This window comes from Typha latifolia, unplaced genomic scaffold (genome assembly GCF_019914945.1).
Source record: "Typha latifolia isolate L0001 unplaced genomic scaffold, TyphaL0001v2 contig_28, whole genome shotgun sequence".
NCBI lineage: Eukaryota > Viridiplantae > Streptophyta > Magnoliopsida > Poales > Typhaceae > Typha > Typha latifolia.
Window position 1 is genome coordinate 15,907 of NW_027330476.1, and position 23,105 is coordinate 39,011.

The 23,105-nt window shown below is 40.1% G+C and overlaps 6 protein-coding genes and 1 pseudogene across 6 annotated transcripts; 3 read left to right on the forward strand and 4 right to left on the reverse strand.

Annotated features, from left to right (window-relative positions):
- Positions 1–1,549: 1,549 nt before the first annotated feature.
- Positions 1,550–6,045, forward strand: LOC140802529 (formin-like protein 11). The gene is given in 10 exon segments (XM_073158061.1): positions 1,550–2,162; positions 2,254–2,269; positions 2,565–2,701; positions 2,704–2,776; positions 2,862–2,957; positions 2,959–3,062; positions 3,510–3,742; positions 4,492–5,258; positions 5,260–5,379; positions 5,663–6,045. Coding segments are annotated over 9 exon segments (2,103 nt in total). The 3' UTR covers positions 5,324–5,379; positions 5,663–6,045.
- Positions 6,046–6,209: 164 nt separating this feature from the next.
- LOC140802532 (histone H2A.6) lies at positions 6,210–7,168 on the reverse strand. The gene is made up of 2 exons (XM_073158064.1): positions 6,890–7,168; positions 6,210–6,655 (listed from the first exon to the last, which is right to left on the reverse strand). Exons 1-2 carry the CDS (start codon positions 7,076–7,078, stop codon positions 6,449–6,451), a joined length of 396 nt encoding a protein of 131 aa, XP_073014165.1. The 5' UTR covers positions 7,079–7,168; the 3' UTR covers positions 6,210–6,448.
- A 1,463-nt stretch (positions 7,169–8,631) lies between these two features.
- Positions 8,632–9,742, reverse strand: LOC140802530 (oxygen-evolving enhancer protein 3-2, chloroplastic-like). The gene is made up of 3 exons (XM_073158062.1): positions 9,371–9,742; positions 8,954–9,249; positions 8,632–8,804 (listed from the first exon to the last, which is right to left on the reverse strand). Exons 1-3 carry the CDS (start codon positions 9,681–9,683, stop codon positions 8,706–8,708), a joined length of 708 nt encoding a protein of 235 aa, XP_073014163.1. The 5' UTR covers positions 9,684–9,742; the 3' UTR covers positions 8,632–8,705.
- Positions 9,743–10,115: 373 nt separating this feature from the next.
- Positions 10,116–15,799, forward strand: LOC140802533 (kinesin-like protein KIN-14N; annotated as a pseudogene).
- A 107-nt stretch (positions 15,800–15,906) lies between these two features.
- Positions 15,907–17,124, reverse strand: LOC140802531 (photosynthetic NDH subunit of lumenal location 3, chloroplastic-like). The gene is made up of 3 exons (XM_073158063.1): positions 16,719–17,124; positions 16,344–16,630; positions 15,907–16,206 (listed from the first exon to the last, which is right to left on the reverse strand). The coding sequence occupies exons 1-3, from the start codon at positions 17,017–17,019 to the stop codon at positions 16,108–16,110; spliced, it is 687 nt and encodes a 228-aa protein (XP_073014164.1). The 5' UTR covers positions 17,020–17,124; the 3' UTR covers positions 15,907–16,107.
- A 1,952-nt stretch (positions 17,125–19,076) lies between these two features.
- Positions 19,077–21,801, reverse strand: LOC140802528 (sulfite exporter TauE/SafE family protein 1-like). The gene is made up of 4 exons (XM_073158060.1): positions 21,004–21,801; positions 20,034–20,177; positions 19,791–19,940; positions 19,077–19,552 (listed from the first exon to the last, which is right to left on the reverse strand). The coding sequence occupies exons 1-4, from the start codon at positions 21,679–21,681 to the stop codon at positions 19,244–19,246; spliced, it is 1,281 nt and encodes a 426-aa protein (XP_073014161.1). The 5' UTR covers positions 21,682–21,801; the 3' UTR covers positions 19,077–19,243.
- A 539-nt stretch (positions 21,802–22,340) lies between these two features.
- LOC140802537 (uncharacterized) lies at positions 22,341–22,655 on the forward strand. Its single transcript, XM_073158066.1, has one exon. The coding sequence runs from the start codon at positions 22,341–22,343 to the stop codon at positions 22,653–22,655; it is 315 nt and encodes a 104-aa protein (XP_073014167.1).
- The last annotated feature ends 450 nt before the right edge of the window (positions 22,656–23,105 follow it).

Below are 23,105 nucleotides of genomic sequence, written 5' to 3' on the forward strand. Positions count from 1 at the left end.
AGTTTGAAGTATTTTACATAATATACGGATAGTTATTGACAACTTCACAAACTAGAATATATTTAGAGTTCGATAGTAAGATTATGTTCTTTCCTTATCCTTCCTTACCATGATAAAGTTTTTAGTTATATGTAACTAATTATGTTGTGGTTTGGATTTGAAGATTATATAAGGTGCCAAATTCTCGGAACCAAATCCTATAAAATCATATCGTAACCTTAGTATTTGTTTACTAGATCCTAATCGGAAATATTACTCTCAAAAAAATTAAACAAAATAGAGACCTGCATCAAGAGAGGAACCCTTTTGCCACTCGAATCCTAAAGCGCATTGATCGTCTCTTTCCTGCGGTCGGCGAAAATTAGCGGAGAAATCATTCTAGGCATTCTATCTTTACGCTTTCTTGATCAAAAGGTGACTCTTTTTTTTTTTTTTTTCAATTCGCAAAATTGCTGGGTACTCTACAATACCTTCTATATTGCATCGAAGTGGCGGGAATCATCGAGCATTAGGGAATCTTTGTTCAGTTTTCTCCCGCTCGTTAAAGATTTCTTTTGGGTGATCGAGATTCGAATCTGGCAATTATTCAAACGATTCGTGGGTTGTGCATTCACTTTGGGATCGGATGATGCTATCAAGGAGATGATGATGGGTTGGGGCATAAATGGGTTCGCCGCCGTGTATGTGATCTTGCTGCATCTTTTGGTGCCTTGTGGATCGGCAGGGAGGCAGGACTCTGACGGCTTGCTCTCGAGTTTGAGGATTCTTCCAAGATCGAACCCTTTCAGATATAGATCAAGCAGTAAGATGAAATTCCACCTTGCGTTTGTCAAAATTTTCTTTTCGCTAGATAATATCATCATCGCCTGGCATTGTTATATTTTTCACCTTATTAGTGATGATAGAAATTTTATTAGTAATTCTAGTGCCATGCTTATAGGATCAGAGCTGCTGGTTATGTTAAAGATCCATTGCACTAATCTTATATTTATCTGCTGTCCAAGTCGATGTCGTCCATAAGATTCTTTTGACGTAAGTTGAATGGAGAATTAGAGAAGAATTAGCTTATACTTTGAAAATACATTAAAGATTATTTATATGTACGCGAGTCAATGGCGCGAGTTATGGCAACTTCAAGTTTTCTCACTAGAATATTAAAAATTCAAAATGGCTGAAACTTGATAGCTCCTTCATTAGCAAATATAGGTGATTCAAAAGAAGACTCGCAGTGTTAATCATTTAAGATAAGATGTACCATGACAATATGTATAGTTGATTCCTGGCATAAACTTTTATGCATCTTCAAATAATATACATTCTTGGAGTGCACTATGGCAATATATGTTCAGTATCAAGTTATTGTATACCGGTTGATTTCCTACGATATGAGCTTCTCACTAATTTTGATAGTCACAGCTTGATGCCATCATATTATGACTGCAGGTGGAACTAGCATGGCTCCGGTGTGGTCTAGATATGAAAATTTTAGAAGAAATTAAGACAAATTCTGGCTACATTCATTTCATTGAGGTTATCCTCCATTATTCTGATGAGATATATCTGTCGAAAAAGGTTGTCTGTGAAACGCAGCTTAGAGGAAGCTATACTTAATGTGCCGGAAGAACTAATACGAACATTTATTAATTGTTTGAGCAAGCAAAATCTTCCATTTCCTGCTTCTGGGGAAGATAGTTTGAGGTACTTGTGGGCTGATAATCTTGAAGCATTACTTGGTTGGTATCCTGTTTCAAGAAGAAATTTGGCTGATTCCTCCCTGGCCCCAACAATAGTACCAGTATCAGCTCCATCCCTAGGCCCTGGAGCTCAATCTCCTAGTTATGCTCCAGCACTCTCGCCTGTTCCATCACCTGTAAGTTCACCAGCACCTAACTACTTTCCTCCAGCTCCTGTTCCTAGCAGCTTCTTTCCACCAGAATATGCTCAAATCAGTCCAAGCACTGCTTCAATTTTGCCACCAAAGAAGAAAAACAGCAGCAAAAGATTCGTTGACACCGCTGTTGTTCTAAGTTTGACAGGGATATCATTCTTTGCTGCATTCCTCCTTGTTTGCCTTTGTAAATATCGTAGAAGCAAAAATTTTACGACATATAGCCAGAGGGATGATCGACCACTTTTAAGTTTAAATTTAAGTAACTTTGCTGGTATGGTGATGCTTTGGAATAATTTACTTATCTATTTACTCATTTAGCACAAATCTTTGTTTCCAGTGCTGATTTAAGGATGTTGCACCAGGTTCTTCCCTAAAGTCGTATAGTCAGGAAATCCAATTGATGCAAATAAAGTTGGTGCTTCATCTCTGGAAAGAGAACCAAGCCAAAATGGTTGTGCTTTAACTTTGAAAATGAACTCAGATGAAACTCCAAAGATTGAAGTGCAGCCTATGACTTCTACCTCAAGCGAACCATCTGTTGCACCTAGCAGTTCTGCACCAGAGGCACTGCCTCCGGCTCCTCCGGCTCCTCCTGCTCCTGCTCCTGCTCCTGCTCCACCACCTCCACCATCCAGTCGAAAGCCTGGCCCTCCTCCACCACCACCACCTAAAGCTGTCCCTCGTCCACCTGCTGGAAACCAAATTTCTTCAAAAGTGCACCCTCAGTTGGACAAAAACAGTCAGTAAATGCAACTGCTGGACAGGAAATTGGTAGTGCTGATCCAGATGCACCAAAAACCAAGTTGAAGCCATTTTTTGGGATAAGGTTCTTGCAAACCCGGGCCAATCAATGGTGTGGGATCAAATTAAATCTGGTTCATTCCAGTAAGCTTCTTGATATATATTGTCTTGTCTTTTTTATTACTGGAATCACATATAGTTGATGCAGAAAATCATATTGTGATCACAGGTTTAATGAGGAGATGATTGAAAGTCTATTTGGTTATAGCTCTGCTGATAAGAATAAGAATGAGGGCAAGAAAAGAGGCAGCATTCAAGGATCCTTCTCAATATGTTTGCATTATTGATCCTAAAAGAGCACAGAATTTGGCAATATCATTGAAGGCTTTAAACGTGAAAGTAGAGGAAGTCTGTGATGCAGTTATGGAAGGTAATCCATTTTTAATCTCTTCGAATGCAAGCTTGTGCTGAAGCAAACGTTATGCATAACTCTGTACATTTTGAAGTTGTTGAAAAGATACGTTGGCTTATCTAAATAGATCTATTGAAAAAGTTGAATGATATCAATGAAGATGACATTTATCGGGTAAAATTTTAGGATCTTTTTACCAAATCACTGTAAATTTTGATTTCTTTCTTGTTCCAAGTTAAGATCTTTGAGACATGCCAGAATCAGGCTCTTCCTCACAATCAGCAGTCATCAATTAGACTCACTTTTAGGGGCTTTTGCTAATTATGTGTCTCTTTAGTTTATTGAATCCTTAAGAGTTAAGAGCATACATCGATTCATATTACATGCAACAACTTGCAATCGGTGTTGCAGATTTTCTTTCTCTTTTTCTTGCCACTGTTTAATCCTTTTCATCCGTCAATCCAGGTGATCAGCTTCCAGCAGAGCTACTTAAGACGTTGCTGAAAATGGCTCCTACAACTGATGAAGAGCTAAAGCTTAGATTGTATGGAGATATCTCCCTACTTGGTCCAACAGAACAATTTTTAAAGGTGTTGGTTGATATTCCTTATGTCTTCCAACGCCTAGATGCATTGCTTTTCATGGCTTCTCTACCAGAGGAAGTTGCAAACATGAAGGAGTCATTTTCAACACTACAGGCGAGTCTACATCTCAGTTTTTTTTTTTATAAATAATTTAAATCTTCTTTGGAGTTGATATGACATTTTGTGTCATTCATCTCGGAGTCAAAAATTTTGAGAACAAGATGACAAATCCAACTTAATCTTTGGGACCTGAAATATTGAAGTACAAGTAAAATTGATAAAGATTAATAGATGCTATATGTATGAGTTGCAATTGATGATGCTTTAGGATTATAATAGACTAACCGAAAGATGGAGAGAGAGAGAGCGCTTTCAACCTTTTCCTTGAGATTGCATTTATAGGATTTGATCTTTAAAGTTTGTATTCCAAGCCTATATGTATGTATACATGCAGATTCTACTATAGTTGATCTTGCTAGGAGCCATTTTGTGCCAAATTGATAGCAGTTAGCTATTTGGATGAAATTTTGACTGTTTAATAACACATATTATACTAACCATTGTTAATTGTGGGCTTCTTTTTATGGATTAGATCAGTCGCTGTTTTAAATGATTTTCTTGAAGATGGACAGGAAGCTATTGTCATAGAGTATCTTCCATTCTGACCTCCTCTTTTATTTTAATGCTTGTGTGGTCACTACTTGTGCATAAACAATGGCTTGTCAGAAAATATTACAAATCCATGCCTCAATCTAGGGGCTTTTTCGATTCTATATTTACGCAGAAAAACCTTAATGCAAGAAAATATCGATTCTCCTTGAAATTGATATTCTACTTTTTATATGATCAATCCATTTTGGCAGGTAGCTTGCAAGGAGCTCAGAAGTAGTCGTCCTTTCTTAAAGCTGTTAGAAGCTGTTCTTAAAACTGGGAACCGCATGAATGATGGTACCTTCCGAGGAGGGGCACAGGCATTCAAGCTAGACACGCTCTTGAAATTGGCAGATGTTAAAGGAACTGACGGAAAGACAACATTGCTGCATTTTGTTGTTCAAGAGATTATTCGTTCTGAAGGTGTTCGTGCTGCACGTCTCGCAAAGGAACAGCCAAGTAGCATCTCTAGTATGAGCTCTGATAATCTCACTGATGATTCTCCCCAAGAACTTGAAGATCACTACTGTAGACTTGGCCTTCAAGTTGTTTCGAGACTAGGAGATGAACTTGAGAATGTCAAGAAGGCAGCTTGTCTTGATGCTGATGCTTTAACAAGTACAGTGGCAAGTCTTGGCCATAAGCTCATGAAGATAAAGGACTTCATTGATAGTAGTATGAAAAGCACGGAGGAAGAAAGCGGGTTCTACCATAAACTTAATCATTTTGTAGAACAAGCAGAGGCCGATATTACTTTCTTACTGCAGGAAGAGAAGAGAATAAGATTTCTGGTAAAGAATACTGTTGATTATTTCCATGGAAATGCAGGGAAAGATGAGGGCTTTCGTCTGTTTGCAATAGTACGAGACTTCCTTGCAATGTTGGATAAGGCATGCAAACAAGTGAGGGAATCAAAGAAGAAAGTATCAAAGGTACCAAGAAGTAGAGAGACGTCAACGTCTTCTCTGCCAGATCCACGAGCATCTCTTTCCCGCAATTAGGGATCGGCGAGTTGAAAGTTCCAGTTCTGATGACGAGAGTTAACTTTAGATAAGGGGAGATGCGTGGATTTTGCCATTGGAATTCAGTACTGACTACAGGTATAACTACTATTCCTCTCACTACCTCTCTTACTGTGAAGATTCTGGAAGTTTGAGCCTGCACTACTTGTCTTGTCTCTGCCATTGCCTGCTGCTTTTTGCAAAAGAAATGATACTTTTTTAAACTGAATTACCTAATTCAATTTGTCATATTAGTTTTAATCGACCAAGTTTTTTCTCATAGAGTAGCATACATGTTGTTTACCAGCAATAGCTCGTCTGAAAGCAGAAAAACTTAATTTACTTGTGTTATTCTTAATGACGTCCATTTTCTTGGTTCCAGGGCTCGAAAAGCAGTGACAAATAAATCCTGTGATATCTTCGTGACAAGTTCTTGAAGAGCTGTTACATCAATCATGTCTGGCAAGAATTCACTAACTAGTAAGGCTCTGTCAGGAATCATCACTGTGAAAGATCACAAAGAAATAGATAGATTTAACTGATCATTTTCCATTTATTGTAGCTCTGCAAAGAAAAGAATTTTGTTAGGATCTTTGCACCAAATTTTGTCTTTTAAATCCTCAACTTTCACAAAGAAAATATGTTAGTATTTGTTCTAATCTGTTCAAGCTCCATTATTTTATACGTGTATGCGTCGGAACTAAAACTATGGCTTAGGGAAGCTTTGTTCGTCTTTCTCGTATGAATTTGTTAATGTTGATGGCACATACCTGTTAAATACCACGTGGAGCAATATAAATTAATTTCAAACCACTTTTTTTAATTTTTTTATAGACACTTGGAAGTTATTAAATATAACTATCGATGTAAACTTTTTAATATTGTATACGAACAAATTTCATAAATCACACCAATACGAATCGGGAATATAACAAACCATTAGTCCTTAAATTTTTTACCATCCAGAGAGAGAGAGAGAGGAAAAGTTACTACTCACAAATCTAAACCTGTCCATCTAACACATCTACACCCTTTCTTACATCCCCAAATCCAACTTGTTAAGTCTAAACAAACCTAAAATATAACCCCAACTAAAGATTACGACACTTGTATTAGCGAAAAGAGAGGACCCTCAAACTTTCCGGCACAAGAGAACGCGTTGAAGAGCTCAGCTCTCGTCGGCAGATGGCTTCGACGAGGCCTTCTTGGGGAGGAGGAGGTTGTGGATGTTGGGCATGACGCCGCCACTGGCGATGGTGACCGACCCAAGAAGCTTCGTTAACTCGTCGTCGTTCCTCACCGCGAGCTGTATGTGGCGTGGCACGATTCGGGTCTTCTTGTTGTCCCTTGCGGCGTTACCAGCCAACTCCAACACCTTAAAGACCAAATCAGACGAAACATGAGTGCCGAAAACAATACTTTGAAGAAATTATGAGGTGGATACAAATTTTAGAAGAATCTAGCAGATGGGTCTTCTCCACAAATTTGTTATACAGACAAGAAAAAGAAGCAAACTAGATCGAGTCGTAGAAGAAACCTTCTAAAAACATCAAATTCCGATATACGCGAGTAAAAGAAAGACGGGAGAAGAAAGGATAAAAAGTAGTACCTCGGCGGCGAGGTACTCGAGGACGGCGGCGAGGTAGACCGGAGCACCGGCACCGACGCGCTCGGCGTACTTGCCGGCCTTGAGGAAGCGAGCTATCCTACCAACAGGGAACTGGAGCCCTGCCTTGCTACTCCTCGACATTGCCTTCTTCGCGGCTCCCGACCCAATAGTCTTCCCTCTCCCTGCCATTGTTCTTCGAAGAACGAACCCGAATTCTTTTGGAAGAAGGCGAACTTGAAGAGAAGGCGCGAATAATCCCCTCGCTCTCGCTCTTCCGCATCTGGGATCTTTATGTAGTAGTTTGGGTTAGAGGTAATGACCAATGAGATACGAGCACGGGGATCGTGAATTATATCCGTAGAATCGATGAGCGGTGAACGGTGAGATGAAGGTTTCCCCTTTTGAGTTGGATCCGGAAGCGGTGGCAAGGAGATCCGGAAGCGGTTTCCTCGGATGTCGTGCGTTTTCCGAGGTTTCTAAAATTTCAAGGGATTTTCACATTTTATCCCCTACTCTATTTGCTTATTTCTATTTAGACCTTGCGTTTACCATTACATTTTCAAAATTCACTTTAAACACCCTCGACTTCTCCCACATCTCTCTCGGACGATCGTATTATCGGGCTAGTTGATCAGACCATCTTACGGATCCGGGTCCAATTAGGTTAATTTAACGGGTTATTACTATCCAAACCCTATACCATACCATCTTTACAACCCCTCCCCAAAATCCTCTTTTTTTCCCATTTCTTCTCTCCCGAGGAGGAGGCCAAGATTGAGAAAGGCTTTGAAGAAGCCACCAAGGTTGCCAAGAGGGAGGCTCGCAAGGAAGCATAAATAGCATTAGCAAAGCAGAGGCAGGTAGAAGAATGAAGGGCAGATGGTGATCAAGCAGTAAGGTCAGAATAAGTCTGCCAACAATCTTAACTTGTGAGTAAACCTCATTTATGTGGATATATCTAAACCATGTCAAAATATAGGACCTCACTAGTCACTAGTTTATTTTTGCTGCAGAATAAAGTTAGAGATAGAGTTCATTGGTGAAGGAGATACATCATGAAGCCTGTGTAACAGCACATGGGCTTAACCCAATGCTTATAAATTACACTGTTTTTTAAGCAACTTCCTGCGATGTTGAATGCCTTTGATTTTTGGAGTTTCACATATGATGGATAAATTGTACAGCTATTTCAATTAAGCTGAAGGAATCTTTCATGATGTTTGTAAGATCACATGTCCTGATCTTCCGGAAGGTATGATTCTACTGTAGCAGATCATAACAAATGTCAAACTCAAACTACATACCAAGAGTCAGCTACAACAACCCAAGAACCCCTTGATATATTCTTTCTGTTAGAATTTAACCATTATAATATTACATTCTTTTGTATTATTTAAACTTCACTATTACGATGTAAGTTCTCTCTATATATACTGCAATGAAGCTAGCTCCATAGATTGAGCATTCGAACACATATTCCTACTTTGACATCTACTAAAAGATTTTGGCACATTACATCAAGCTTTTCCATGCATTTTAGCTGTTCATCATTCAGCCCTCCAATTTTTACCTTCTCACTATTCTCTTTAAAGGTTATCAGTCGTTTTACTTGAAGCAATGCTGTTGCATTCCTTGACCATGACGGTAATTTAGAGCCCCAGTTCATTGTTACCTAGCGTTATAAAAGTTACCGTTGCACCAATCCCTCTTCATCACTCAAAGCATTACCAAAACAGCCAATGTTCAATAATACAAGATGCAATACTATTTTATATGAACAAAGGATAAAGAGAATACAAGAGTGCAAGGCTTTTCACTAGCCTAGTTTTGCAAGTACATCTCCAAGGGCAGATGTGGTCGCGGCATAGTATTTCTCTGCTTCTGGGGTGCTCTTGATCTTCGCGGCGTGGTCAAGCTGTATTTGAATACAGAAACAAAGCAAACAAGTCAACAAGAATTGCTCTTAATTGATTCATGTATAGCAAATCTTTCCTTTCTAGTATTCACAAATATAAGGTGTGAAGTGTGATTCAAAGTAGTGTGTAATAAAGAAAGGATTGTTACCCCATCAATGGTGGCGAAGAGCTTGCCAGTGAGGTCCTTGAGGGACTTCTTCTCTTCCTTAGGCTTTGCAGCTATGATGGTGTTAAGATCATAGCGGAGATAAGAGGCCTTCAGGCGGAGGTCCATTTGGACGTAAGGCCATGCCTTCTTGTCTATAAACCCCTTCAGGTTTACGATGTCCTTTGCTGATTCCTTCGCTCTTGCTGCTGCCTCCACCGGAGCTAATGGTTGCAGGTAGAATCGCTTCTTCAATGGAAGATCCAAATCTCGAGGTTGGTCAGCGTTTAGAGTCCCAGCTGTTGATAATGTAGAAATAGATTATGATCATAATTTACTCCTCCAACAAAGAATTAAAGAACCTTGTACATCTACACAAGCTGTAATTTTTGTTATTTTGTTTAATGAAAGCAAACTCACGTAGTCCTCCAGATGGCGGCGGAGGTGGGCCGACCTTGATGGGCTTAGCCTCCGCGAGGACGGCTTTAACGAAGGACCCACCGGCCAAACCGGTGGCCACGAGTCCTAACATGGCTCGGCGGCCGGTCTGGACTTGGGCCTCGATCTCTGCCGGACCTTGCTGGGCTCGAACTGTGAACCCGGTCCGGTTTGCGGTTAGCCGGTTGCTTCCCGGCGCGGCGAGCCTGCTCGAGCCGCCGAGCTGAAGGCTGCCGTCTAAGACAGCTTGCGACGAACCACGTAAGCCAGCCATCGAAGCCATCGCCTGTGCCATTCTCCGCTTTGCTTCTCTCTTCTACTCCCTTCTCTTTATCCCTCTAAATTCTCGATTGGAACGGAGAGGGGAAAATGGGATTTTATTCGGAGATGAGAGGAATCATGGTGCGGGTGATTCCTTATCTGCTGGATAAGTGGAGAGCCAGTAAATGGTGGCCACGTGTACAATTATGTGGTGAGTGTATGACATGGTTGGATTGGGTTCTATTTGTCCAATAGGAGCTTGACATCTGGCGTACCTCCACTTCCAAGAGTGATGTACACATGGTGGTCGGCGGAGACGTGAGCTAGACATGAAATTACATTTCAAAATTGAGGCCGTAATTTCGATATCGTTGGACGTTGATGATGATGGTACTAACGGCGTTAATTTATGCGTCAAATAGACACGGGTTCACAAAAGTAGGGGCAGTTTCGGAACAAAACGAAATCCACTCCTCCCCCCGCCCATCCCCAATTTCAAACGATTTCAAACCTTTCCCTCTTCTCCTCCACTCAGAGCAAAGAAACGAGAGATTAAAGAAAACCCTAGATCTAACCCGATCCCAGCGAAGAAGGAGGAGGAGGAGGAAGGGTAGATAGGAGTCTTTCCCTCCAAAAAGCTTCTTTCAGATTTTCCACTGTTATCTCCAAATCGGACCTTCCACCCGAAACCTAACCGTAGGCGTGCGATTTGTCACAGCTCGGATGTCCTTTAGGAACCCCTTAAATGTAAGGTTTGCTCTTCTTTCCTCTCTTCACTCTCTTCCTAGGATTTATGCTCTAGATCTTCGCAGTACCAATTTTAGGGTTTGTGTTCTTTCTTGGGTAGAGGAAGGAGAATCTAGATGAGGCGCCGGCTGATAAGAGGCGAAAGGTTGCGGTAGGAAAAATGGTGGGAGCGGCGAACAACATACGATCTAGATCGGTGCTTTCTGCCGTAAATGGTGGGGTTGGCGATCCGGCGGCAGCGGCAGCCGCCGTGAATCAAGAAATCGAATTCAATTCGAGGAGGATGTCGAGAGGCTGCTAGGCGAGAAGATGAAGGGGAAGAACAAGAATGATTTCAAGGTAAATATATGTCAAATCATGAATTTGAAGTTTTGACTAGTTTTTATTGTTAATTTGCGAATTTTTGTATTTTACCTGTTTTTTTTTATTATTGTAGGGAAAGAGTGAGCAGATGATGGAATATATAAAAAAGCTTAGAGCTTGCATCAAGTGGTTTATGGAGCGGGAAGATGTCAATTTGGTGGAACTGGAGAAGCTTAGAAGTTTGCTGGAATCTGAGGAGAAAAGGCACTCTGAGATTGGTAACTTTTTTCTTATATTTTGTCGCATAATGTTCAGTCTCACTATGAAAATTTGCATCATTTCTTTGGATCTGATAAGTTATTTTTCTACCTTTATATAGCTGCCCAATTGACAAGTACTATAGAAGAACTAAATGGGACAATTGAGGATCTTAAGAAACAGTATGCTTCTTTGGAAGAAAAACTCAGAAAGGAGGAGGCTGAGAAAATGGTGGGTGTTTCAAAAGGTAGTTTTTTAATTAAATCCGAGTCATATGTATTTAGTTGACGATGGTAAATTGGCAGGATTCCATTAAATCTCACGGGGAGGAAAAAGAGGCAAGGGTTGCTGCTGAAACTTTACGAGATGCTCTTTCTGCAGATCTTGAAAAGGCCGGTCAGGAAGCAAAACGTCTTAATGATCAAGTTAGTATCTTAAGACAGATTTGTTAGATTAATGACATTATCTATTTATCATTATGTTGTATATATTGTTTCGTCTTTGCAGATTAAGATGCTCCAAGAGACCAATAAACGACTGCAGGAATACAATACCAGTCTGCAACAATATAACAGCAATCTTCAAGCAGAAGCTGTGAAAAATGGTGAGACAATGACCAAGCTGCAGAAGGAGAAGAATGCTATGATGGAAACACTAAATGGTTTGAGAGATCATGCCAACTCATTCAAAACTCAGTTGGATGTTGCCAGGGTGCGCTTTATATTGTTTGCATTTTCTTTTAATCCTATGGCTGGATTACATAGGTATAGATGAGCAAATTTTAAGATGGTCTTGCTGTTCTAATTTCAGAATACTTGTTAAGTCCAAAAGTTACTGTGAATTTCTGTAAGTAATGTGGACATAAAATGCTAGGTATACCATTTCCTGTGAATTATTCATCATTACATCTTCAGCCATGTGATCTCTCTGAAAATGAGAAGTATTTCAGGCATATTCTGATATTCCCTGAGCCTCAACTGGGAAGTAGCTTGGCCACACTACTTTAAAAACCAAAAGAACTTGTCTCATGTGCTTCGCTTTGTTGCATTATCTTTGTAATTGGTTGTTGCTGACTCGCTGGCTTGGATAAGTACTCGTGTTTCTCAAGGGAATCTTACAGAATACCGTTGTTTGTCAAGAAAGAATATGCTTAAAAGGACATAGTAATTATGGTTTTAGTATTTCTTGTTTAGTTGGCAAATGAGTATATGCCTGTGTAAGTGGAAATTGATTTTTACTATATTTTGTAGATTGCTAGCTTGAGTAAAAAAGAACATTAGTTTGGAAATAAATGACCACATTAGAACCAGCTATGCCTACTGTTTTTGTCATTCATCTCTTATGTAATTCAAAGCATCGAATTAAATGATATCTTTAGTTCCCTCCATGTCTTTTTTTTTTTGTCTTTCCCTCCCTTGCAATTGTCTATCACATTTTAATGTTTTATCTGTCTATGATGCTTCATCTTTCTTATTACTTCTCAACAGGTTTGTCTTGACATACTTATTAACATACACAACATTACTAACTTAATGCTGGCTGTTTGTGCAGTCTTCCCAACAAGAAGCATCAAAACAGAAGGAAGAGCTAAAGAAGGAAGTCAATTGTCTTAGAAATGAACTTCACCAAGTAAGAGATGATCGTGACCATCAATTAAATCAAGTGCAGTGCTTGATGTCTGAAATCATTAAATATAAAGAACTTACTGGAAAATCTGCAATAGAACTTGACAGTGCAACAACAAAAACTAATGCTCTCGAGGTTTGTCTACTTTGTTTTAAAATTTCCTTTGATGTGGTCCTTTATCCACAAAAAAGTCATGCCAATGCAAATCTATAGGAAGCATGCTCATCACAACGAGATATGATACGCACGTTGCAACTTCAACTTGCAGCTGCAAATGAGAAGCTTAAGGTGAGCACTGGCCTTTATGAAAGTGATCTCTCTAGTCATAACATAGTTTTCCTGGTTTGAAGATCGTGATAATATGGTACATAAACTTAGTTCTATCTTCTTACCACAAGAGGAGAGGAAAAACTATCGTTTACAAAAAAGCCTTCCTTCTATTCTGTAGTTCGTACTATGATCCATTGCTGTGATGCATGGAAACTGCATCCCTCATACATCTTTTTTGTACAATCTCTGACCCTATTGATTAACATTATTTTAGCAAGATTGCCAAATTAATGGACTTGAATCACTTGATATGTTCTTATTCCTATTCTGGATGGGCTGCTCTTATCTCCTTTTGTTAATTGAATGTCTTAATTTATAAAGATATATAAAACAAAAATGTCAGTACACGTTCTAAGCAAGATATTTGACTGTTTCCTAATTGTTGGATATCATTATAAGTTAAACAATTGTTGAGTCTCCCACTATTTGATTCTATTCTGTTTTTAATCTTTCCATTTGGGATTCAAAATATACCCAAGTTTGACTAATTACTTTCTCTATTTGTCTAGAGGGCTGATCTAACAGCCACAGAGACGATGACAGAATATGAAGAACAAAAGAAAGTATTGAAAAATCTGCAAGATCGGTTAGCTGATGCAGAACAGCAAGTTCTGGAAGGAGATAAATTACGGAAAAAGCTGCACAATACCATACTGGTACTGGTTTTGGGGATTTTATGATGGTTATATTAATTTGACTTTGCTGCTGACCCTTTGCTAAATTTTCAGGAGCTAAAAGGAAATATTCGAGTGTTCTGTAGAGTGCGACCATTATTACCTGATATTGAAATTAATGGTGCAGAGGCTGCAGTTGTTTCATATCCAACATCAACAGAATACCTTGGTCGGGGAATTGACTTGATGCACAATGGTTAGATGGTTTTTCCTTATATTTTCTCTGCTCAGTATGTTGAGATCTTCTTTACTAACTAGTTTCTTTTTGGAGTATCAATATATCTAATAAGATGTCACTGATTTCAGCCCAAAAAGTATTCTTTTTACGTTTGATAAAGTATTTGATCATGATGCTTCACAAGAAGATGTCTTTGTTGAAATTTCACAGTTGGTACAAAGTGCACTTTCGATGGTTACAAGGTATATCCTTTCATACTACTTATTTTGATTTATATCCATCAACCAGAAATTAAAACAGACATGGTTATCTTGATGGGAAAAATCAACAAGTGCTTTTTCTTATATCATTATGTTTTAGGTTGATATAATTGAATTGTCAAAAATATTATTTTGATCCTCAGGTTTGCATCTTTGCTTATGGTCAAACTGGATCTGGCAAAACTTATACTATGATGGGTAAACCAGATGTTCTTGATCAGAAAGGGTTAATACCTCGATCGCTGGAACAAATTTTTCAAACAAGCCAGTCTCTGCTATCACAGGGTTGGAAGTACAAAATGCAGGTCTGACTATAATTGTATGCCTTCCTATTATGGAGGAATTTTTTTATTGATATGGCAATCTGCTATTACTAATGAGTTATTGTTATTTGTTCATAGGCTTCAATGCTGGAAATCTATAATGAAACAATCCGTGATTTGTTGGCAACTAATCGCTCTAGCAGCCAAGATACTGGCGCCTCAAAATATTCAATCAAACATGATGCAAATGGTAACACACATGTATCTGATCTTACAATTGTGGATGTCTGCAGCATCAATGAGGTCTCATTCCTCCTACAACAGGCTGCACAGAGCAGGTGACTGTTATTTCTTTCTAATCGTTGGACAACAAGTTTAATGACTGCAATTGCTTTAAACTAACTTTTTTACTTAAGTCATAGTTCTCACATTTTACTATTTGCTGGATTTGTGTCCCAGATCTGTTGGCAAGACCCAAATGAATGAGCAGTCATCAAGAAGCCACTTTGTCTTTACTCTGCGGATTTTTGGAATTAACGAGGTATCTTAAACTTTATTTTGTCAAATAAAATGTTTGGCAAGTTCTGACAATCGAGTTTCATTAATCAGAACACAGATCAGCAAGTTCAAGGGTATTAAACCTAATTGATCTTGCTGGAAGTGAGCGTCTTGCTAGGAGTGGTGCAACTGGTGACCGCCTTAAGGAAACTCAGGCATGTTACAATTATATATATATTTAATTAAATGGACAAGAACTTTCTTGTCACGTGCTGATTCATCTTACTTCAACTTTTATTTGGTGGTATGACTTCAGGCAATCAACAAAAGCTTGTCATGTTTAAGTGATGTTATCTTTTCTATTGCTAAGAAAGAGGACCACGTACCATTCAGGAATTCCAAATTAACATATCTTCTTCAGGTAAGTTTATGTCTCTTACTGGTGATCTCTCAAGGATTATGATTTTCTATATTGAAGCCTTTTTTCTTAGGGTCTCATGAATTAATTTGTTTCCTAAACTGCAGCCCTGTCTTGGGGGGACTCTAAAACCTTGATGTTTGTTAACATCTCTCCCGAGACATCCTCAACAGGAGAGTCAATCTGTTCACTTAGGTTTGCTGCGAGGGTCAATTCTTGTGAAATTGGAATTCCTCGACGTCAAACACAGATGCGTATTGCAGATCCACGTTTGAGCTATGGTTAAGAGAACTGCAGATTGTATTTTTTATTCACTAGATGGTTTTCCCTTGTGCATGTATGGCCCGTGCATGACCTATCAGCTCTATTTGCCCTGATAAGATGTTGATGGTATTTGTGTATCAAGGCAATGCAATTATCATTGCTGCCAAACAAAGCTAGATATCCACAAACTTGTATCAAGTATCAACATTAGAGTTGTTTCTTCAATCTGTTTGTATGTTGAGCATGATTGTGATAGAATTTGTATTAACATTTATTTCAACCAGTCCGATTGTCTAATGGCAGATTATCACCATGAGGCAACGTCAAGAAACTTGTATTTTTAATTACAATATTTTTTAATAGCATTTTCTGGATAGATTGTCGTTCCATTGAATTCTGCGAAGGCAACATTCACTATGTATGGATGGACATCGCTAATTAAAAAAAATAGCTGCTTTTATAATTAATGAATTAATTTGAAGCAGCCTTTCTATTGCTTGGAGTTGCAACCAATGTTGTGGCTTTACAAACACTCATGCTTTGTGCCAAATGGATTCTATCTGTACTCTCAAAGCTCCAGTGTAATATAGCACTTGCAAACAATCACAAGTTCGAGACATTCTTTTATGATACAAAAGCTTATGCCATTCTTGTCATTACCTCCTGGAGAATAGCTGTTGTATCTGCATAGCATGACTGCGTCGTAGGATTATCCCGCTTCTTGACGGCCTCTTCAAGCTGTTAATTAGTTCGTCGATGTTTACTGATTAGAATGCTGACATGATCTTATATCTCTGTAGGTACGCAGATGCTAGTCTTGATGTATTGAGTTATCGGAGACATTTAACAACCTAATTAAATCAACAAATCCTTACCTTCTCAACATTGTCAAATAACCGGTTGGCGAGTTCCGTGAGTGGTTGTTTCTGATCATCTGCAGCTGCGCTGATGACTTTGTCGAAATCATAGTACATGACAGTGGACTTGAGGCAGAGGTACTTCCTCACATAGCTCCATGCATCTTGGCCTATCATGTCCCCCAGAGCCAGGAGATCAAATGCATAATGCTTTAGCCTGAAAGCACTTCCTTGAGACCCTATGTTCGCCATGTAGATTCCCTTCCTCAGAAATGAACGGGTGCCTGTTTCCTCATTAGCAATCTCTGGTGCAAACATCAAAGACAGCATGAAAGGGGAGAAATATCGCCAGGCCGAATTAGTGAAACATGTTGGATATTTTAGGAAGCTTACTGCTGGTGACTGTGGGAACTGGCAAAGGCCCAGTAAGCCACAAGCCATTTCCTTCTTCGGCGCGCGAAGCTCCAGTGTGCAGCTGATGGAATACGAGAGTGGCCATGGTGAAGCTCAAAGAAGTCCTCCTTGAAATTTGCAAAGAAACCTTGGTGCTGCTTGATGGAGGAACCAGAGGTTCCCGCGAGTCGTGGGCGGTGGATGCGTATATTGTCGACGGCCTTCGTTTTCGTTTGTATTCCTTGAACTGGTTCAGTTTGGTTGGAAAGATATGAGAAGCTCCATTGAGAGAAGAAGCCATGGATACTGAGGGATGTGCAACAGGAAAACTTATTAGGTGTCTGAAGGCCCTAAGTTATCCACACTGGATATGAGTATTGGAAGCCAGTGACCACTCAAATGGCATCCACTAATCCTCAAGGAGACTACTACTCAAGGGGAGGGTGAAAAGTTTACTTGGGAACTTTTGGCTAAATGAAGCATAGAACCAAATGTCTTCGGTTAGCTCTTAGCCTCTATTAGCAAACATTTCAGAAATATTTTTAAGCTTGGACCCAACAATTATGAGTTTATCTTTTTTCAAATTATAAATCGGCTGTGTCTTTAAGTTTTTTTTTCCCAAAATTACCCTGTTAGGTGCGAATTATAAAATTTTAGAAGATAGGGTGTGAAGTAAAACTTTCCCTTAGAGCTGAAGCAAAAAACATTTCAAACCACAGGATTTGTCCACTCTCTTGTCTCACCTACTATTCTCAAGATGCATCAAAGTACATACAAAAATCAAACACCTTTTTAGTGACCACAGCTTGCTATTTGCAATACAAATCTCTGTACTCTACTTAATCCTCACATAGCCAAAACCGTCAACAGACCCACACCGAGTCCGAGCCCCATTGCGACCCCAGCCCTGTGCCCTTTACCGACAGCCGCCGACTTCGTCACGGGTGCCGGCGCCAGTGGAAATGCCGGCGGCGACTCCGTAGGCGTTGAGACTGTCGGCGGGGACTTCGTAGGCATTGAGATTGTCGGCGGCGGCGACGCCGGGGTCGGCGCTGGCGAAGGGGCTTTTGTCGGTGCATGCTTATGCTTGTGCGGCGCCTTAGGAGGAGGAGCCATTGGAGCAGGTGTGGATGCCGGCTTCGGCGACGGTGAGGGGAGAGACGGCGTGGCCGATGAGACGACGTCGACTTCTAGCTTCATGCCTAAGCTGCAGTGGCCCGGAATGCCGCAGATGAAATATCTCTTGCCTGGGGCGGTGAGCTTGATGGTGGTGGTTCCTCCTGTGTACGACCCTAATGGCTTGACGACAGAGCATGAATCATATCCCGATTGAGACATCTCCAGCACGTTGTGGTATGCTTGATACGTGAAAGCTGCATGCATGAGATAAACCACCCTCATTAAGAATCAAAATCTAAGATTTGTGGAACGAAATAATGCAACGTTATAGATAAATATATAAGATAAGAACATACTCAAAGGTGTCGCCGGGGGCGAACCTAATGTCCGCCGCCCACCCTTCCAGGTCGGTGGTCGTGTCCCAGCCGCTGGTGCCTCCGACCTCGTAGTTTGCAGCCATTGTCGTACGAACGAGAGCTGCCATGAAGGTGATGCAGAGCAATCCTTTCATTGCTGCCACCTTCGCCAGGGAGATAGAGATGCTATAAGATGGTTGTTGTCTAATTGAAGTTGTCACACGGATTCATGGGGATATAAATAGAAGAAGCAACGATTAATCTCCAACAATAGCTTGTGATAAAATAGTGCGAAGATTGTGTAGATGGTTGGTTCCCAAATTGGTCTATCTAGAATTTGGTAAGTCGATGTGATCTCAAATTAGTACATAATTAGCCCATGTGGAAGTGTGAATGGTTGGGACTAATGAGAGCTTAAGATTGCTATCAACGCAGATCTAATGACTCAAAATTTGAGTTGAGTTACGTTACGATGTATCTCATCGTGGAGACACATCGGAGTTCGGAGACAAATGAATAATTCAAAACGAGACCAAGATTAGAGATGCATAACATGATCAATTTATTAGGCCCAGAGATCATATCACCAGTTGACCTCTGTTTAATATTTTAGGGGATATGATTTGCTTCCCCATTTTTTATGAAATTAATAGAGCATCTACTATTTATGTTCATCTAGAATGGTGTATTGATAATGCATGCCTGCAAATTGGCCGAAGGATAATATATCCTTGAGTGCTTCGTCATAATGCCATTGGAAATATGCCAGTAATAATTTTAATCGATATATCTAACCAGCAGATTAATAGAAATTTTTTTCCAACAGTTGAGGGTCTAAGGCTAATCCATATCGAGTTATCTACAACTGATGGTTCTACAGAAATTTGGTAGGCAAATTAATCTAAGAGATAGAATCATTACTAGTCTTTCCAAGAGAAACTAGTGTTGTTAGAATTATATGCATACAGGAAATCGATCAGCAGGAAATGCGCATCTAATATTTGTCTCTGGATTTGTCAAGCAAAATGCTCATGCTCCCCTGCTGATACCTCAGCAAGGCAGTTTGAAGCCCATGTAGTCTCCACTAGCATACTGTCTCCAAACATCCACTGCTCCAAAGCAAGTTTGTGTAACTGTGCTGAATGCCATAACAGCGCTGACTATAAATATAATGAGAGAGACTCTTCCTGACATTTGTATGGCTCTCTCAACAATCGCTAATCCAACAACTGAGGCTACAAAACAGATCATAGCGTAAATTAAGGCTTCATCTATTCCTTTCATGCCTAGGATTATGTACTGCACCATCGACATTGAAGATGAAAATAGCACCATGAAGGTGGATGTTGCTGCTGCTGTCTGCATAGATGTAACAACATATCAAAGCGATAAGTGTAATAAAGTTGTCTAGAGATTTTAAATACAATTAATAAAATCTAAATAAATCGTCGGTAGAATTAGGTGTCCTGAGAAGTATATGTCTATTTCTGCATTTGTTTTAACCAAAAGTTTCATTTGAAACAAACAGCTTACTGAACTACAGAATTGCCGCTGTCGATTTTAATTGAACTTAATAACATGAGTAAGAGAAACTTACCTGTGGAGGTACTCCAATCTGAAGAAGAGCGGGATTAAGGAGCAACCCTCCTCCAATGCCAAAGAGGCCACTCATAACCCCGGTTAAGAGTGCAGCAAGTGGGAAAACAAACACTGGCACAGGTTTCTTCTTGTTCCTCCCTACAATAGTCTACATGAACAAGTAGCAATGTAACGATGCTACATCAGCATAGAATAAACAAAGAAACAGAATGATTTATGCTAGGCGTGAAAATCTCAGAACCTTGTCATTAGCTTGCTGATCGTTCTGGGATTGTGGATTTTTCTTCACATAGATGATATATGCTGTAAAAGCTATGGCAAAAGGAATTTGGGATAGAGTGATAAGCCAATATGCAACTCCACATGGTTTTATTCTAACCAAACCCTGCAGAGCGATTACAATCAGGTGAAATTGATCAAGAATAAGAAAGAGAAATTATACCAAAAGAACAAAAGGGTGAACACAATGGTGAGCTTCAAACTTTTGTTCAGTCAATCCTATTGGCCGACTTATTTCAAATTGCCACTTAGTTACTTTTGGCAAGGCCTCTGAACCAAGAGGATAAAAGTCACGGAAAGGCGTAAGAAATCTTTCAAATGAAAAAATAAGCTCCACCTCCAACAAATCCTTATTAGTTACTGTGGATCCATTTGGACCACTCAGGTAGTAATGATCAAATTTGAACTTCCATTCATTCTTATCTAAATATCAGCAAAAAGATGTGGGTTCCTGATTCCATATCTATTAAACCACTCATAAGGAGACAAAGTAATGCAACGTCTCAGCCAGATACTAGCTACTGCAAATAGACATAAAGCCATTCTATAATGGCAAGTGGTGACAAAGATAAAGATAGATGGAACAGAGGTAACTTAAAAGTTCGCTCAGAATAACACAAGAACTTAAAATTTTGAATTGAGAATTAACCCAACAAACATAGAACTCAATCACATGATTTTAGGCAGATACCCACAAATCTACTCATTTGAAACCACCAGATTTTAAATATCTCCAGCAAAATTAACTGATTGCACTTCATTATTACAGTTCAATTTCTGATGGAACTAAACTACAAGCAGTAATGGTTATAACCAAGTAAGCTAGCGGATGAGTGGTTGAAAAGGCTACACTACATAAGATATAGCACAAAATAAAAAAGAACATTAGCAAAAGGACACAAGAAATGCAGACAAACATTAAAGTATCATACCTTCCCATGCTTATCTCCAATGAAGACATGGAGCATAAAGAAGCAGACCCAGACCATCACCAATACCACCAAATCCTTCCATGGGACCCTTAACCTACTTCCTCCTTCTCCACCCAAGAGGGGTTCATGTACTCCCTTCTCACCCCCCTCTCTTCTATCCATCCCATCTCTCACCACCTCTGACTCAGCCTTCCAGCACTTGAACCCAGCCTTGCATGTCTTGTATGTGGAGCATGCTAGGAAGACAGTGAACAGGACAGTGATAAGCCACTCTGGGAACATAACATTGCAAACCACCCCAACACTGACTCCTAAAAGCATGCATGGCTGTGAGAGGAGAGCAATCTCAAAATTAACCAAAGATTCCCCTTTATGGCTTGGGTTCATGAGAAAGAGGATGTACAGGACACTGGACAGGGACCCTCCAGTGACCATGAAAGCTGTGAAAGATGTTGCTTTCTTCAGGCTAAGACCTGCAAAAATGTTAAGGATGAGGAGGTACAAGGAGCCACCACCAAGCCCTCCTGCACTGGAAGCAGACGCAGCTATGAAGCAGAGGACCCAAGCAACGATAGTGTGATAACTAATGGTCAAGTTGCTTTGTTGCAACTCCATCTGGTGCTGCCTCCAGTAAGCAAATTGGTTGAGGAGAAGGTCTAGAACATGAGATTCAGACATGGTTTTGGTTACTTCGACCGTGGAGAGAGAGAGAGAGAGAGAGAGAGAGAGAGAGAGAGAGAGAGAGAGAGAGAGAGAACTCGGTGAAAAGCGAATATGAGAACGTGGGAGGTCTTGATTTGCATATATGAAACTCCCCTCATTTGGATGGTTAAGTGGGGAGTTATTGGAGTTTAGCGTCTTTTGTGCATGCGTCCTTTCGAACAAGTGTCCGTTTGGTTGAAGAAGCATATTGCTATTGGTAGTATAGATTGATCAAAGCTAAAGAAGCATAGTGAAGATACTAGAATATTTCAAATCAAATTTCTAGTGTGCTTTACTATAAATTTTGATTTAAAATACAACCAACAACTAGTACTAATATTATAAGACGTTGTTAATATAGAAATTTTTTTCCTATCCATTTTCATATCGAAAAGGATAAGCTTGAAAGCATTTCAATTTTCATATTTCCGTTGATAATTATGACCGGGCTGGCCTGGCTTGAAACTTTTGGTAATAGACTGGCCTTCGTTAGTTAGACTCGGCCCAAGAAGATCACGTGCTATGCAGATGGCCCAGCATAATATTGGATAAGGTAATAGTGAAACCTACACTTCTCTACACTACGGAGCTCTACTCCTCCTCCAAAACCCTAATCATTTACCTCTCCTCTCGCCATGGGATTGCTCTCTTGGTGGAAGGGGAACCCCTCGTCGCCAACTCCTCCGCCTGCGGCGGCATCTAGCGGAAATGGGCGCGCCTCTGGTGCGAATGCCGAGGCGCGGTCGAGGGAGGTCCCCGGGATGAACGGCGCGGTGGAGGTGCGGCGACCGGCCGACGTCACGGTCTTCGAGTTCGGGTCGGCGGTGGCATCAGGTGACAGGGTCACGATGGCTGGATACTGCCCGGTGTCGGATGAGCTCGAGCCATGCCGGTGGGAGATCATCCCGGCCACCGGTAACGACGCGCCTCAGGTCCGGATCGTCTTCTAATCGTCTGGCTGTTTCATTTAGAGTAGAAAGATACGAACTTTGAGGTTACTGTGAGTTCTGTTCAATAAAGTTGTGATTTTGATTGTTATGGGAATTGTGCATGATAACTAATGCTATTGTTTGGATTATTATGGATATGAATTTAGGTTTACGTTGTGTTGGCCTTGCGGATATAGAGTTTTGCACGAAAAGATTAAAATGATGCCATCTCTGGTATAATTATATCCGTTCTCTCCTGAAGTTGTCGGAATGGTTTTTCCGATATTGGCTAAAATTGAATAGGTATTATCCGTAACATCTTCACTTATTACTAGAGTTTTCCCTGATTAGTACTCCATTCTGGAATTATTTTCACTCCTTAGAGAAAATAATCTAACACAGTGGAATTATATGGTATGAGAAAGGAAAAAGAGATAAGAAATTCTAAGAAATAGATAAATATGATCTTTG

Coding starts and splice junctions, on each gene's coding strand:
- LOC140802537 (XM_073158066.1), top strand. CDS start 22,341: ATGGGATTGCTCTCTTGGTGGAAGGGGAACCCCTCGTCGCCAACTCCT.
- LOC140802528 (XM_073158060.1), bottom strand. CDS start 21,681: ATGTCTGAATCTCATGTTCTAGACCTTCTCCTCAACCAATTTGCTTAC. Junction 20,178..21,003: donor TTGGAGATAAGCATGGGAAG/GTATGATACTTT, acceptor ATCGCTCTGCAG/GGTTTGGTTAGAATAAAACC. Junction 19,553..19,790: donor AGATTGGAGTACCTCCACAG/GTAAGTTTCTCT, acceptor ACATCTATGCAG/ACAGCAGCAGCAACATCCAC.
- LOC140802532 (XM_073158064.1), bottom strand. CDS start 7,078: ATGGCAGGGAGAGGGAAGACTATTGGGTCGGGAGCCGCGAAGAAGGCA. Junction 6,656..6,889: donor TCGAGTACCTCGCCGCCGAG/GTACTACTTTTT, acceptor TTGGTCTTTAAG/GTGTTGGAGTTGGCTGGTAA.
- LOC140802530 (XM_073158062.1), bottom strand. CDS start 9,683: ATGGCACAGGCGATGGCTTCGATGGCTGGCTTACGTGGTTCGTCGCAA. Junction 9,250..9,370: donor GCCGCCATCTGGAGGACTAC/GTGAGTTTGCTT, acceptor CATTATCAACAG/CTGGGACTCTAAACGCTGAC. Junction 8,805..8,953: donor TCTTCGCCACCATTGATGGG/GTAACAATCCTT, acceptor ATTCAAATACAG/CTTGACCACGCCGCGAAGAT.
- LOC140802531 (XM_073158063.1), bottom strand. CDS start 17,019: ATGGCTTCTTCTCTCAATGGAGCTTCTCATATCTTTCCAACCAAACTG. Junction 16,631..16,718: donor AGTTCCCACAGTCACCAGCA/GTAAGCTTCCTA, acceptor TGTTTGCACCAG/AGATTGCTAATGAGGAAACA. Junction 16,207..16,343: donor TATTTGACAATGTTGAGAAG/GTAAGGATTTGT, acceptor ACTAATTAACAG/CTTGAAGAGGCCGTCAAGAA.